The sequence below is a fragment of the Pongo pygmaeus genome, chromosome Y (assembly GCF_028885625.2).
Source record: "Pongo pygmaeus isolate AG05252 chromosome Y, NHGRI_mPonPyg2-v2.0_pri, whole genome shotgun sequence".
Classification (NCBI taxonomy): domain Eukaryota; kingdom Metazoa; phylum Chordata; class Mammalia; order Primates; family Hominidae; genus Pongo; species Pongo pygmaeus.
The window spans coordinates 15,908,091-15,923,434 of record NC_072397.2 but is presented as its reverse complement, the minus strand read 5'-3'; the positions used below and the strand labels follow the sequence as shown (position 1 = coordinate 15,923,434).

The window sequence follows — 15,344 nt, the reverse complement described above, 5'->3', positions numbered from 1 at the left end:
AGTGTTGTGACAAGAGGAAAGCTTCATCCTGCCTCCGGTAGGTACCTGGGATGGCTGAATTCCGGTCACCTGCCTGGCTAAGAAGGAGAAAGAGGAGAGACTCAAAGGGACCTTTTCATCTAGATGGGCGGAGGTGGCCTGCTAGCTGGGGTGAAGCATGCTTTTCTTCTTCTCAGCTCTCCCCGTAGACACCTTGTGGTACCAAGGTGACACCAACCTGACTCGGAAACCCCACCCCTTCCCCAGACACAATGTCCACAGCCTGAGGTGAAGTTCCCTCAGGTAGCTAAGCAGGACGTCTTCACGCTTTGTGATCCGGGCCGAATTCTGGGTGTGCACCTTGGGTTTCTGGGATGAGCCTGCTAGAAACAGGCATGGGCAGCCGGAATGGTTTCATGGCTGGAATTGGCATGCAGACTCCCCTTCCTCCAGGGACTTTCCAAGAGAAAAGTGCCCTTCAACATTGTGCTGTGTGTGACGGGTCCTTGGCGCGGATATTCTCCCCACTTCCTGATGAGCTTGCCTACCCGTCCCTACCACGTGCTCTGATGGCACCCACAAACAACCTGCCTTCCTATCTACAGGAGCCTGACCTCGGTTTCCCTCCCGTTCTCCATCCTCTGTCTTCTGGCTGAGCCCCTGCGGCTCTGGCCTGGCCCCACCCCATCTTGCCTTGGGAAGCCTAACACCCAGCCCCAGCTGCCAGCCAGCCCGAATGGGCAGCTGCAAGGTTGAGGATCTGGCCCAGAAACTGGGCATGCGCTGGGGCCTGGGGTGTTCGTGTAGCCCAGCTCCAAGAGAAGGATGTCCAGAGAGTCCTTTGCCAGCTGGGGCCAGGGCCAGGCTGTTCCCTCTGATCCTCCTCCTGCCACTTGGCGTCGGCCTCCTCCCTGGCCACCACCTGGACCACCGCCATTATGTTGTCCACAACCAGCACCGCATCCTCCCTCAAGGCCGCCTCCTCCCTCTGCACCGCTGCCGCCCTCTCCTGCCTCAAGGCTGACCACGGGAGCCCTCCTCCGGAGCTCCCACAGACCACGGCCTACTCCTCCCTCCCCACACCTCCGCAACACCTGGCCTCTGGGGGCCGCTTCCCCGGAAGCCCGCGGGCGTCCCCTGCTGACAATCCTTTGCCACACCTACGTGGACACAGTGTTCCCGGGAAGCCCCACCGGGCCCGCAGCCCGCCTTACTCGCCGTGGGCCATGGGCCACTGCAGGGTCACCTGCGTGCAGGAATCTAGGAGCCATAGGCAGAAGTCCTGGTCTTGCAGAGCCCTGCCAGCGGGCATCGCGGCCGCGACTGCGCTTGCGGGAGCCTCTGGGTCAGTAAGGCAGTACACAACAGCGTCCACGAAGGCAATCGATGGGCATCCCTGGCTGCTGGCCTCCAGCGTACCCAGGGCACTGGATGAGAAGTCCTTCGGAATGCTCCTGGGAGAACAGCATCCTCAGGGAGGAAGCATGATACTGGGAGCCTGCATTTGCCTAGACCTGCGAGAGTCCCTGCAAGCGTTCTGTCCTCAAGAGCAGGGGAATTCTTGTACTTCTGTAAAAGAAGGCGACTTTCCTCCCAGGCTCCCGCCCGGCCCCACCGTGCCTAAGCCGCCCAAGCCGCCGGCGCTGGTCCCTCTCTCTATACACTAGATCGGCAGTTCTCAGTAATATCTGCCTGGTCCGCCTAAGGAACAGAGATGTTTCATGTGTTCACCGTGGGTCAACGGCTTGCGACAGTCAGGATGCCAGTTAGGGTGTAGGACTTCCAAGCACCCACTTCCAAAGCGCACACTGCCGGCGCCCCCTGCTACAAGCTCTCGCGGCTTCTCGCGGAAGGCCTTCCCCGGGATGGTGGAGCTGCGGGCCACTGGATGCGGGAAACCCCGGAAGACGCCCTCCGCCCACGCACTGATCAGCCGCGGAGAGTGGCTGGCTGTTCCGGCACTTCCGGCGTGCTTGGCGCACGGTCCGGTTGTGGCATCTTAGGCCGCGGTCGGCCACCCGTTGTGCGGCAGCCAGATGCATGCGCCGTGAGGGCCCCGCGACCCAGAGGCCGTTTGTCCTACTCAAAAGCATCTTTATTTTCTGTTTCTCTGCTCAGGTTGGTCTCTCAGCAAAAATACAAAGACAGCGAGGTTTCTGGATGTTGTCTGTAAAAGCAGATGGGTTTTCAATGTGTCGGTGTTGAATTAGGGGAGGACAAAGGAGGGAAAGAAATCGCTAGTGTTATTAAGAAACTAATTTTCATGAACTCGTTGTCTGTTTCTTGAGGAGTCTTCCTTTCACTGTCGGCCATGTCTGACCGGTGGGTAAGGTCGTGGGACAGCGAGCTAGGGCGCCATTGTTTTCGTGTGCACTTTCTATTATAGCGGTTTTTCTCTCGGTATGTGGTCATAATTTAAATATGCAGGCACTTTAATTTAACCACTGTGATGAAAAACTTGTCCTGTTAGTCAGCACGTGTCAAATTTCTGATTTGTCTGGCAGGAATGATCAACATTGGACATAAATTGCGTTACTTTAGTGTATGTAGAAGTCTGGGGCCATAAATAATCACAGTTTAAATTTGTGTCTGTAAAGCCTTGAAATGTCTCCCTCCTTGTAAGACACTATTGGAAATGTTTCCTGTATCTCTGGTATCGTAAATAATTTAAACCGAGTAAGTGAGTGTAATCGAGGTAAATGGCGATAGATAGCCTAAAACGGAAACGAAATAATCGCGCTTGAGTTACTTTATTAACCTGGCATGCAGACGTACTCTGGTAATCCGGGCAATTTGGGGAAGTCAAGATGGGAGGATGGCTTGTGGTCAGGAGATGGAGACCGGCCTGTGTAACATAATGAGCTCCGTTAATCTGTTGCCATTTTGGCACCAAGGACGGGCTTAGTGGAAGATGATTTTTCCCCAGACAAGGGGTGGGTAGGGGGAGAAGGCTGCGAGTTGGACACGTTGGGGTGGGTGGTGGGTGTCGGGGCCCCAACGGGCACCGGGTGTGGCGGGGCTTCGGGTCAGAGCGGTGTGACAGGGGGCAGGGACCGGGCAGGGGATCTGTGAGGAGGACAGGGTGTGGCAGCGGGAGGATAGGTGGGATGGTTTCTAGATGGAACTGTTCCACCTTAGGTTGTTCTCAGGCATTACGTTTTCGTAAGGAGAGCGCCACGTGGATTTTTCGCATGGGCAGTTCACAGTAGGGTTCCTGTGAGAATGCAATGCCTCTGCTGATCCCACAGGTGGCGGGGCTCAGGCAGTGCGAGTGGTTCACCACCTGTGCTGCGTCGGGATTACTAACAGGCCAGAGACAGGTACCCGTTGGAGGCCCGTGTTTGGGGATCCCTGATCTCTCGTATATTTCAAATCACTAAACGTTTGTAAAATATTTAAAATATACTCCCCCAAGAAAGCATGTACTTTAATTAGGAGAATTTAATCATTTATCCAAATAGCAGTCTTGGCGTGGTGTTTCACCATTGAAATCCCATCGGTTTCATAGCCTCATGCAAGCAGATCACTTGAGCCCAGGAGTTCGAGACCAGCTTCGGCAACATGGGGAAAGCTGTTTCTATACACACACAGACACCCACACACATGCCCAGCTGAGATCGCCAGCCCCTGTACGCCCAGCTACTTGGGAAGCTGAGATGTGGCACGATCACTTGAAGCTGGTTGGAGGACGCTTCAGTCCTCCTCTCAGGAATATGAGAGAAGGAAGACAGTATTTATTAAATGCTATTAATGGACGTACACTTTGCCTAAAGGAAATTGAAGTCTCTGGAAAAAAAAAAAAAAGAAAACAAACACACAAACAAACAAAATCACATTGTACCTCCTAAATGTTTAGTTACCAAATCAAAGTATTTAAGTGCGGGCTTCCTGAGTATTGCAACTTTATAAAATCGCAATGGCTTTTGTTATCTAAGTTTTATAAAGGAGTTTTTGTGAGGTTTGTAGTAAAATGCAGCGTTTTCCCATGAAGTCAGTGCTGCTTTTGCTCTGTATGTTACACATTTTTCATATTTCGAGTAAGTAATACTAGGAAGATGTCAGCCTCTGTAAGGGTATTTCACTTGAGGTTTCAACACAGTATGTAATAAAATTTTATGTTTTGGGCTCTCTTATTGTTATCTAAATATAGATAAATTTTCATCCTTTACAGCTAAATGATGGAAGCGAATCAGCCTGGCAAGCTTTTCGTTGGTGGGCTAAGTAGAGAAGCCGATGAAAAGACGCTTAAAGCAGTATTTGGGGAACATGGTCGCGTGTCGGAAGGTAACTCTTGATGCCAACATATATTTCTGTATATTTTATATTTATTTTTTTACCAAAGTAGACATACACTGAAAATATTTCCTTGAATTCTTAAATTAAAATGATTTTTTTGTTTGTTTTTAAACTGTTGTTTTGAAGTTTCTGTTTGATATTCGGATAATTCTCATGGCAGCAGCTGAAGGGTCTGTGGAAAGGGTCACCTACTACTTCAAAAGGAAAATGAGCAAAAGTAAATTATTTGTGCAGCTGGAGAGCAAAATGAAATATAATAGGCAGGTTATATGGGTGACTCAGTATTAAGAATCGTAGTAATGATGTGAAATGTAATTATTTTCTGATTTCATGTAACTCTAAGATGTGTGTTATTATGGTGAGTTAGTTATGTACATGTAAAATGTTTTCATGTATTTTAGTTGTTTGGAAGAAAGATCGAAAAAACAAGTGTAGAGGCTTCGCATTTATTACTTTTGAGAACCCTGCAGATGCTAGGAATGCTGCCAAAGATATGAATGGAAAGGTAAGGGTCCCTAGTGAATAATGTTTTAACTTTGTTTTTCAATTAGCAGTATTAGTAGGTCTTTCTAGTATTACTAAACTTTTGAAGATAGCAGAATGCCGTGTGAACTGAAATGCTTTAGCCATCCTCTTCTTTTTGCCTCATAGATGCAAGTGTTTTTGAAAGGATATAGAAATAAACGTTGTATGAATTACTCTATGGTAACCCAATTTCCATGTTTGTACTTCAATATGAGCGTAGGTAGATTTTCAGAAGCTTACAAAGAGGTTTAAAACTTAGAAAGAACCGTCAGGAATATGAGAGAAAGAAGTCAATATTTATGACATGCTATTAAGGGAGTTACGTCCGATTCCTGGAAAGACTTTTGTAGCGTAGACAAACCGTGGATATATACCTAGACACACTTACAAGAAAGAAGTCTTCCGTAAAGAGACACCTAGACAGACTCACTAGACGGAAACATTCTTGTCCATTCCCTGAAAATGTATTCTAGAGAAAGTATATTTAAAGAGGACCTTTTCACTGAAGGAAGTGTTAAGAAGTTGAACATAGAAAATAATATGAGAACATTGAATTTGGATAACAGAGCAACTAACTGACATTTTTGTCCCATCGTTGCCCTTTTCTCCTAAGCACATTTTTAGTCTGTCACCAGAGTGATTTATGTAACACGCATACCTAATTCCTGATTTTCCCAGTGTGTTGTTGGACTTGTTTTGATCCAATCCATGGACTCTTGTCCTATTGAGACTTAAATTCCAGGGATTGTGTGTTTACTACGGCTTTAAACTTTTCTGTAATACTGTTAACTACCGAATTCCTTTGTGTTGCAGTCAAGATCATTCCATCCTGGACGCTTTGGAGCTTTTTGTGTTTTATAACATTATCACAATCTGATTGTAGTTTCTGTTACCCTTTGTGCTATCTCGAGTATGCTTTCTTGGACTTGGTGAGCGTTACCATTCTCTGTAAATGTCTACGAAATAATAATTTATTCTTCAAAAACAACTTAGATTTTAGAGTTTCTTCCTCATCGTATATACTAGGTATTTTGTACTCCCTGTACCATGTATTAATCTCTCGATCGTTAAATTGTCTTTAGTGCATATTTAAACTTTCCTAGTTGCTTTCATTTCTGTTATATCTAGCAGACTTCCTGGTACACAGCAGACAGTACATTTTTATTCACTCTTATACTTCTGTGTTTGAAGGTGTGGTAGAACACGAGAGCTGCTTTCTCTTCATGGCATGGTGTCAGGACTGGAGATAATTTTGACTTTTGTATAGTAATCTATGATAATTTTTTCCGCTAGTTTTCAAGCAGAAGAAGAGGTAGTTTTTGTAGCTGTGATTTCTAAATCACTTCATCTCCCATATTTTATTGTATAAAAATAAATATAAGTGTTATATGCACATAACTATTAAGAACGGAAATAAGGAGGTACTTAGAGTTTTCAGGACGAATGAGGAGTTTAAGAAATTTTGGCTGACCTTGGAATACTGGGAAGCGAGCAGCCATGTGCAAATCTGGGGAAAATATTTTTGGCCCAGAAGTAGCAAAAGAAGTCTCAAGGTAGGAACAACTGGCTACGTGGCTGCAAGAGATCTTGGAAAGTATCTAAGATCTTCCCCCAACTACCAAAAGCCATGTGATTTTGAAATAGAGTTCTTAGCTAAACTGTTTTGAAACATTGCTTTGGCCTATAGAAAAGATTAAATTGAAGAAAGTTATCGTGAATTTAATTAGGACATTTAAGCATTTCTGAGAAACAGCATGCAGTACTCTACTACGAGTTGTTTTACAGGGACACGTCTAAGGCCAAATAAGAAATTAGTAAGGCAGAAGACATGAAGGAGACCAACCCTATATCACATTTAAGGAAACAGAAGTAGAGTAAATACAGAATTGTAAATTATACTGGGACCTTGTATGTGAGTATGAGCACAATAAACAGGAAACAATTCAAAATGAATAATGTAACTAATGCCTTTGAATAAATAACCTTACTTTTTAAAATGACACATTCTTTTATATACACTTGAAACACTGAGGCTTTTAAATAAGTGACGTGGATGCAAAGGTGAAGTAAATTATGTATTGTAAAGAACATGTGCCACATTGTCTGGCAGAATGTGTGATGGGTTAATTTTTTGAGGTGTTATTTTTTAATATTGGAGGCCTTTCAAGGAAACTGAATAATAGAATTTCTGTTTATCCCTTCATGGAAGGCATGTGCTCAGCAAATGTCTCAAATTTCACATTGTGAAGGACGCGATCATTTCAGGAAAAAAAAAAAAAAATTAAAAAAAAAAAGAAAAATGTTTGTCTTTGGTGAAAACGTGTAGAACTGAAATAGAGTTGATGTAAAACATCTGTAAAATGTGTTTAGGTTAACTGTGACAGTTTTCTCGATTGTATACTTTATTCTTTCAGTATTTGTATGGAAAAGCAATAAAAGTAGAAGAAGCCAATAAACCATCCTTTCAACGTGGTGGTACGCGGAGAACACCACCTCCTTCAAGACACAGAAGCCCTTCGGGAAGTCTGAGGTCTACAAGAAGAAGCAGTGGAGGAAGAAGAGGGTGGCATCACTCACGTGGAGGACACTTGGGTAATGTTTTACAATATAAAGATGGAACCATAGGACTGAAAGACAGTGTTGGAAGATGTAGAAATTTCTCAATTTTATTTACTTCCCAGGAAAAGTAAATTCTTGTTGATAAGCAAAATCATTTGTAAGTGCTAAAGACGTATTATAGGAAAGATTGAACTAATATCTAAAAGTTGTTTTAAAATCTTAATTACTTTGCACGGAAATAACATAAATTTCAACTGAACTGAGTTTATGAATGATGATTGTGTGTACTCCACAGGTTTTCTGCAGAACTCATTCACATTCGTAATACTTTAGAGTTTCTCTCTTTGGGGCCCCGTAGTTCATAGATGTTGCATTGTCAAAATACAGTGAAATCTTGAAAACCTTCCAGAAGGACAGTAGAAACTCAGTATTTTAGGATTGCTTGCACAACATTTATTTTTCTGTGTATACACGTGCACACATGGATGCAAATATTTTGATATGGATAATTTGCATAGTGGGCTGCCATAAAGCATTTTCCACTTAAGGAATGTAGAACGTTAATTAGTCAAAAGAGTCTGTGACTCAGGAAATATCTAAGTTTAAGTCTTTCTTAGGCTTCAAAATCCTACTCTGACACTTCTTTTAAATAAAACCTTTTGACTATTGCAGGCATAATGAATATCGTGACCCCAAAGACAGAGGAAAGCAGATATTTCCAAATAGTACTTTAACTGGTTCATGCTTTAGTGATACCAGTAAAAATGTTGAAATGTAGCTCAACGTACTTTCTATTATTTTATCAACACCGCAGGGACCTCCCGTGGTACACCACATGAGGGAGGGCCTCTGATGACTTAGGGTGGAAGGAGTCACCACGGTTATAACAATACATGAGATAGACATGGCAGAAGTCTGGAGAGTTACTCAAGGAGCCGTGGTGATTTCTGTTCCCGTGATGGTGAGCACGGTGGAAGAAAGGAACAGATAGGGTGCACCATCCTCCTTGTGAAGCACATTGTAGCTCAAGTTACAGGGCTTCTAGAGGTGGTGGTAGGGAAAGCTGATGTGAAGGAGGAGACTAAAGCAGATCTTTAAAATAATAGTTCTTGCATACCAATTCTTTCTCACATATCGAAAATTAAAATGTTGTTTCAGCATTATTAGCTGAGTACCAGTAAAAGAAATAGGTTGGTTTGTGGGGAGAGGTAGATACTGTCTTATTCCATGAATTTTTTGAGGTATACTGATGAAAATGAATTTTTTCAAAGTAATTTCATAATTTTGAATGCTATTTGAAAACTGTCTGTTAAGATGTAATGTCTGTAATTCAGTTTTGTTTTGTTTTTTTTTTTTTGAGACGGAGTCGCGCTCTGTCGCCCAGGCTGGAGTGCAGTGGTGCGATCCTGGCTCACTGCAAACTCCACCTCCTGGGTTCATGCCATTCTCCTGCCTCAGCCTCCCGAGTAGCTGGGACTACAGGCCTCCACCACGACACCAGGCTAATCTTTTTGTGTTTTTAATTGAGACGGGGTTTCCCCGTGTTTGCCAGGATGGTCTGGATCTCCAGACCTCGTGATCCGCCCGCCTCGCCCTCCCAAAGTGCTGAGATTACAGGCGTAAGCCACCGCACCTGGCTGTAACTCAGTATTTTAGGATTGATTCAACTATATTTGTTTTTCTGTCTATACATGTGCAAGCATCTAAGCAAATCTATTTTATTTTTCATTTCATATGGAGAACTTGCGCATTGGCCTGCCATATAGCATCTGCCGTTTAAGGAATGTAGAACTCTAATTTCTTCAAAGAGTCTGTGACTCAGGAAAAGTCTAAAGATCACATATAAATCATATTTATATATGTGTGTATATATACACACATATATTTATATGTGTGTATATATACACATATAATTATATGTGTGTGTATATACACATATATTTATATGTGTGTGTATATATACATATATTTATATGTGTGTGTATATATACATATATTTATATGTGTGTGTATATATATACACACACACATATATAAATTTTTTCATTATTTATTATGCAATTCTTAAAGATTATTAAAATTGAGCATAGCCCAAGCTGAAAATTACTATTACATAAGGGAAGTTTAAGAATCTAAATTATGTTAACAAGTTTTAGAGATCATGTACTTTTCTAAGGTGTCACCTTTTGATTCTGTAATTATTTGAGTTCCTTTGAGTGGAATTTGGTTTAATTTTATGATATGTTTTCACGAAGCTTTCTTCATACCAGAATGATATGAGCAGCCATTTATTACTGATCTCCTAATATGTTTTTCTTGATCTAGATTATATTTAGATATTTGAATGATAGATTTCTGCTCTCTCTTCACTCTCCACTTATCCCACATCTCTCTCTCACACCAATATATGAAATGATTCCTGATTATTTTTGTAGATTTTCTAAATGGACTTTTATTGCTTGAATTAAACTAATTTCATATAGAAATACTAAAGGTTATTAGTTTAGATAATTGTGCAATTTTACAATTACAATCTGCAGGAAAGATTTATACACATCTAATATTTAGCCATTTAAAAAACAGCGACGTTTCTCAACTAAAAAGATTTTGTATGAAATACAGGTGATGGTGGATACACTCTTGATCTCCACATGAGTTCTTCTAGGGGAACGTTTGGAGTTAAAAGAGTTCCATCTTCAAGAATTGGAAGTCCTCCTCCTAAAAAATCTGCTCCTTCAACTGTGGCAAGAAGCAATAGTGGGATAGGAGGCCAAGGTAAATGCTACCTGAGAGCCAGACCGTAGTTTTTGTATGACTGAAAATGAGCTATTTACCTGAATGCTTAATTTAAGATTGAGTAACACATTAGAATTGACACATACATGGACATACTTATTGATTGATAGCTTTTATTTTAGTTTGAATCTCGCTAGGTGAATTTCAGATTTATGGTGAAGAAATACTTGACCTTTTAACTGCAGATCAAAGAAGCGATTACAAAGAGGCAAACGTTCCATTTAATGCTTTGTTTGCTAGAGAATTCCTCTTAATTTTTCTCAAAGTTCCCAGCAGTATTCTTTGATGGGAGGCTTCTTAGTCTAATGAATCCTTGCATATCCTAGATCCCTTTCTATTTGACCCCTGGTGTTCCAATCTAAAAATTGTGTGTTCAGTTTCTTTGTCAGGTTAGAGTCTTGCTGTCACCAGGCCAGGCTGCAGTGGTGAGATGATGGCTTGCTACAGCCTCAAATTCCGGAGCTCATGCAGTCCTCCTGTTTCAGCCTCCTGAGTTGCTGTGACTCATGGCATGCACCACCACACCTATCCAATTTTTCTTTCCCTATTTTTGTAGAGACAGGATCTCACTACATTGTCATAGCTGACACTAAAGCCCTGGGCTCAAGCAGTCCACCTGCTTTAGCCTTCCACAGTGGCTCGAGGCGTGAGCCACTGGGCCTGGCCAGACAGTTTCTGTGACCTCGGTAATGCTTGTGTGCAAGGCGTTCTTGCTGGTTCTTTGAGGATACTACAAGAGCATTTAGCAGAAAAGCAGTCACTGGGCTTTAATACTGTTTAACAAGATAAGTAAGGATTGAAATGTAGACATGAAGGAGTCCAACATTTTTCAGCTAAGTTGATATCACAGAAATGCAGAGTCGTGAAATTCAGGGGCTGTACATTTATCATTAAGATTGTACGGGGATGTTTAAACCTTAACGCGAGATCCTTAGTGCAGGATTTGAAATTATTTGAGGAGAGAATTTAGAACTAAGCAACACGAGGTGAGCAGTAGGATTGAATAGAAGTAATAATCTTGAGAAGGAGGAGAAGGGTAAGATTTCAGATGGAACAGAAGAAAGCACGATAAAAAAGTCACCGTTCTCAGCAAAGAAGTTTAAGCAGAGCAAATTAAAATTCTTACTAAGGCATGCATCATAATATGGAGGAAATGGAAACCTTCTGTTTTCAATTTTACATTTCGTATTAGAGGATTGGTGAAGTTAGGTAGTAATTGAGTTCACAATACTTAAGCTAGCACATTTCCACTTAAAGATTAGCCAGTGAACACATCATAGGTGAGAGACTGACCTGTCAGAAATAGCACGTGAAGCCTGTATTAAAGGAAAAACTGTTCTATTTTGAACGAGGCACAATGATGTAATGACTCTTTTACCAGTATTTCTTATTCCATGTAAAATAAATCTTAGCCATCGTTAGAAAAGCTGGAGGAGCATATTTTAATTTGTCCTCATTTAAGATAGAGCCAACCACTTGGAGATAAAGAAGAACTTTTGTGTACAGATTTCACATTCAGTAGTTCATGGGTTGCACTACTTGTGTGTGTGTGTGAGACAGATTGAACAAGATGGGTAAATGTACTTTCTTTGGCTGAGATAGGACACCATATGCAAACTTTAAAATCAGTGTAAATTTTGACGGTTTTATGCATTTTCCCTGTGTCATTAATAGTCATCAGTAATTCACATGAAAAGGAAGATAACAACTAACTAGTTATTTCCAGTTAAAAATGAACTGTTAACCTGAGAATTAATGTTTAGCTTAAACTGTGTTTAAGAGGAACTGGCCTTTTAGGAGCCAAGAGATTATACAAAGCTGTAAGCTATGCTGAAGGTGTCATGAATGTCTGGTAAATCAGGGAAAGAGAAGGAGAGTCATGGGAGAAATAATTTTTAAAGTTGTTTTAGAGTAGAAAAGATAGTTCTTCAAATTTTCTGTACTTTACGTAATATGTCATCATGTTAAATTAAAGGTCCCATTTCACGTGGAAGAGAGAACTATGCAGGTCCTTCACGCAGAGAGCCATCCTCCTCCCGGAGAAAGAACAGTACCTCAACAAGAGATGATGCTTATGCAACTAAAGATAGGTAAAGGAAAATTGAAAAAATAGTTGGTTTTTTGTTGTGGTGATGAAATGCACATACCAAAATTAAACATCTTTGGGTTAACAATTAAATGGCATTAAATGCATTCTGTGTTGTGTAACAACCACCTCTATTTAGTAAAAAAAAAAAAAAAAAAAAAAAAAACATTTTCATGACTCCAGACTACAGCTCCACTATCAGTTAAGCAGTCCCTTTCCTTTTCTCCCTTCCCGCTGCCACCAGGAAACATCAATCTGTGTTCTGTTTATGAACTTACCTGTTGTGGGCATTTCCTTGTAATGGGCTCAAACACTACACGACTTTTTTGTCTGTCTCTTTTCTTTCTGCTGGATGTCCTGAAGGTTCGTTTACGTCATCGCACTTCACTCCTTACACAGGCTGTTAACCCATTATTTTGTTTGGGTTGTTTCCACCGCAGTATTTCTAGGCACAAATATTAGCTTGAGTACACTTACTCAATTCTGGCTATGTATGTGTGGAGTTGCTTGATCATATGATAATTATGTTTGTTTTCTTCAGGACCCACCACATGTCTCCATAGTAGCTGCCTCATTTTCCATTCCAGCAAGCACTGTATCAGGGTTCCAGTTTACCTACATCCTCTGAAAGACTTGATATTTCCAGCTTGTTACAATTTATAGGCATTCCAGTATGTGGGAAGTATGGTGTCACATTTTGGCTTAGAAATGCATTTTCTGAATCCCTAATAAGGAGTATCAGTTCCCCGTACTTTTTGGGTATTTGAATATATTGTACTTGAAGAAATGTCTGTTTAGATGTCTGGCCTTTTTTTTTTTTTTTTTTTTTTAAAGTTGTAAACAGGTTATGTTTTGGATACTAGAAGTTGATCATTTAAAATTTGTTTCTTTAAAACTTATGCAAGCATAAATCATCGAAGTTCCCGAGACACCAGGTGTTATGCTCCGCCACGTAAAGACTGTGCATGGCGTGATTATGGTCGTTCTCTCCGTGATGAACATTCTTCTAGACGATATGGGTACTATAACATTTTCTGGTTTTCTCCAATATACGTCTTAAATTGTTCATTCTGACACTAACGAAGAGGTTTTTTGTTTTGTTTTGTTTTGTTTTTTGTTTAATAGTGATCATGACGGCCATGGTAGAGATGATTCAGAACGTTCAAGTGGACGTTCCTACAGACATGCATGTCAGAGTTATAGTAAGCGTCCAGGTATGTTTTGTAAATTATACAATTATATTTAGTAGACCAGATCATTGCTGTAACAAAATTTTAGGGAAAATTACAAAGGAAAACCATAACATGTTTAAATGTTGGGAAAGGTTAACAGTGTAAAGCCTAGGGATCTATAGGAAGGTTAGAACTTCAATTCATTTACAGAAAACGTGACTCAACCTTTATTTTAGAATAGACTTTCTTAAGCTTCAAAATACTACACTGACACTTCTTTTAAATAAAACATTTTGACTATTGCAGTCACAATTAATATCCTGTCAAGAGAGGCAGAGGAAAGCAGGTATTTCCAAATAGAACTTTAACTGATTCGTGGTTTAGTGATACCAGTAAAAATGTTTCAATGTAGTTCAACATAAGTGCTATTATTTTATCAACCCTGCAGGGACCTCTCGTGGTGTACCACCTGCACCAGGTCCTCGGATGACTTTCAGTGGAAGCAGTCGCCGTGATTATAACAATACACGAGATAGATATGACAGAAGCCGGGAGAGTTACTCAAGGAGCCATCGTGATTCCTATTCCAGTGGTCGTGGGCACAGTGGCAGAAAAGAACAAACCTATCCACCTTCAGTGGATAGGGTGCACCGTGATCCTCGTGAAGAATATGGGAGCTCAAGTTACAGGGCTTCTAGAAAAGGTGTTGGGGGAAGCTGATCTGAAAAAGGAGACTGAAGCAGATATTTAAAATAAGAGTTCTTCCGTGGGTATCGAAAATTACAATGTTGTCTCTGTATTATTACCTGAGTACCACTACTAGAAATAAGTTAGTTTTGTAGGGAGAGGTAGCTATTAACTTCCTCCATGAATTTTTTGAGCTGAAAAGGAATCTTTATCAAAGTAATTTCATTATTTTTAATACCATTTGAAAGCTATCTGTTTAGGTGTAATGTGTGTAGTAAAATTTTCAGAATAAATCTATACATGGAATGCAAAGTGCCTGATTTTATTGCTACACGTGCTCAAAAGCAAATTCAATAGCAGAGTAAACTGTGTTGTTTGTAAAAACTTGCGTTTGTTGGTTTGCACATAAAAACATACAAAAGTAGGCGCAATTGCAGTCTTCCTTGGAAGCTGCACAAGTTTCCTAATTAGGCTGCGTTTCTTTTAAAAAACTTACCAGCTTCAGCTGTGCAAGGTGGCTCACGCCCATAATCTCTTCTCTTTGGGGGACCTAGGTGGACAAATCACAAATTCAAGTTTCAGAAGCCCTCAGAAGCTGTCTGCCTCACCCTGAAACGTTTGTCCTTCAGAGGAATAGTAAAGGTCAAAAAGTAATAGATACTGTTGAAACTAGAGTTTAAAACATCCAGAACATTCTTCTTGAAGCATTCTGTGACTGAAGCGGGACAGTGGTAATGGAAACATATTTTCCACTGAAATCAAACTGAACCTGCTAAGTTTCCTAGGTACTTAGCTTAATGAAATTAAATGGTCCTAGTTTACATAGTGAAAAATGAGTGTTTAGTTTTGGGAGGTACTCACATTAATATTGTCTTCAAATATTTGACAATGAATGTTGTAAGCAATGTTTTAGCAATATATTCTTACAAATAGGAATAATCTAGGAGGGTTGGGAATTTATCAATTTTTTTTTTTTTTTTTTTTTTTTGAGATAGAGTCTGGCTTTATCACCTAAGCCATGGTGCAGTGACTGGACCTTGGCTCACTGCAACTTCCACCTTCTGGGTTCAAGCTATTCTCTTTTCTCAGCATCCCGAGTAACTGGCATTACAGGTGTGTGCCACCACAGCTAGCTGAAATTTTGTATTTTTAATACAGACAGCATTTGACTGTGTTGGCCAGGCTTCTCTAAAAGTCCTGATCCACCCTCTTCTGCCTCTCAAAGTGCTTGGATTACAAGCATG

At 41.0% G+C, this 15,344-nt stretch overlaps 1 protein-coding gene across 2 annotated transcripts; it reads left to right on the top strand.

The window, feature by feature from the left end:
• The first annotated feature begins 1,966 nt into the window (after positions 1 to 1,966).
• On the top strand, positions 1,967 to 14,412 carry LOC129025851 (RNA-binding motif protein, X chromosome-like). 2 transcript variants are annotated; one of them, XM_054473412.2, is made up of 9 exons: positions 1,967 to 2,097; positions 4,151 to 4,263; positions 4,677 to 4,780; positions 7,215 to 7,392; positions 9,982 to 10,134; positions 12,131 to 12,245; positions 13,147 to 13,260; positions 13,367 to 13,455; positions 13,862 to 14,412. In XM_054473412.2, the coding sequence occupies exons 2-9, from the start codon at positions 4,155 to 4,157 to the stop codon at positions 14,131 to 14,133; spliced, it is 1,134 nt and encodes a 377-aa protein (XP_054329387.1). In that variant the 5' UTR covers positions 1,967 to 2,097; positions 4,151 to 4,154; the 3' UTR covers positions 14,134 to 14,412. The 2 variants fall into 2 exon arrangements, with proteins under 2 accessions (XP_054329387.1, XP_054329388.1); XM_054473413.2 differs by lacking the exon at positions 13,147 to 13,260.
• Positions 14,413 to 15,344: the final 932 nt, after the last annotated feature.

Bases quoted from the DNA above. Each gene is read 5' to 3' on its own strand.
- LOC129025851 (XM_054473412.2), top strand. From the start codon at position 4,155: ATGATGGAAGCGAATCAGCCTGGCAAGCTTTTCGTTGGTGGGCTAAGT. The intron at 12,246-13,146 runs GTAAAGGAAAAT...AACTTATGCAAG, and splicing joins GCTTATGCAACTAAAGATAG to CATAAATCATCGAAGTTCCC. The intron at 13,456-13,861 runs GTATGTTTTGTA...TCAACCCTGCAG, and splicing joins GAGTTATAGTAAGCGTCCAG to GGACCTCTCGTGGTGTACCA.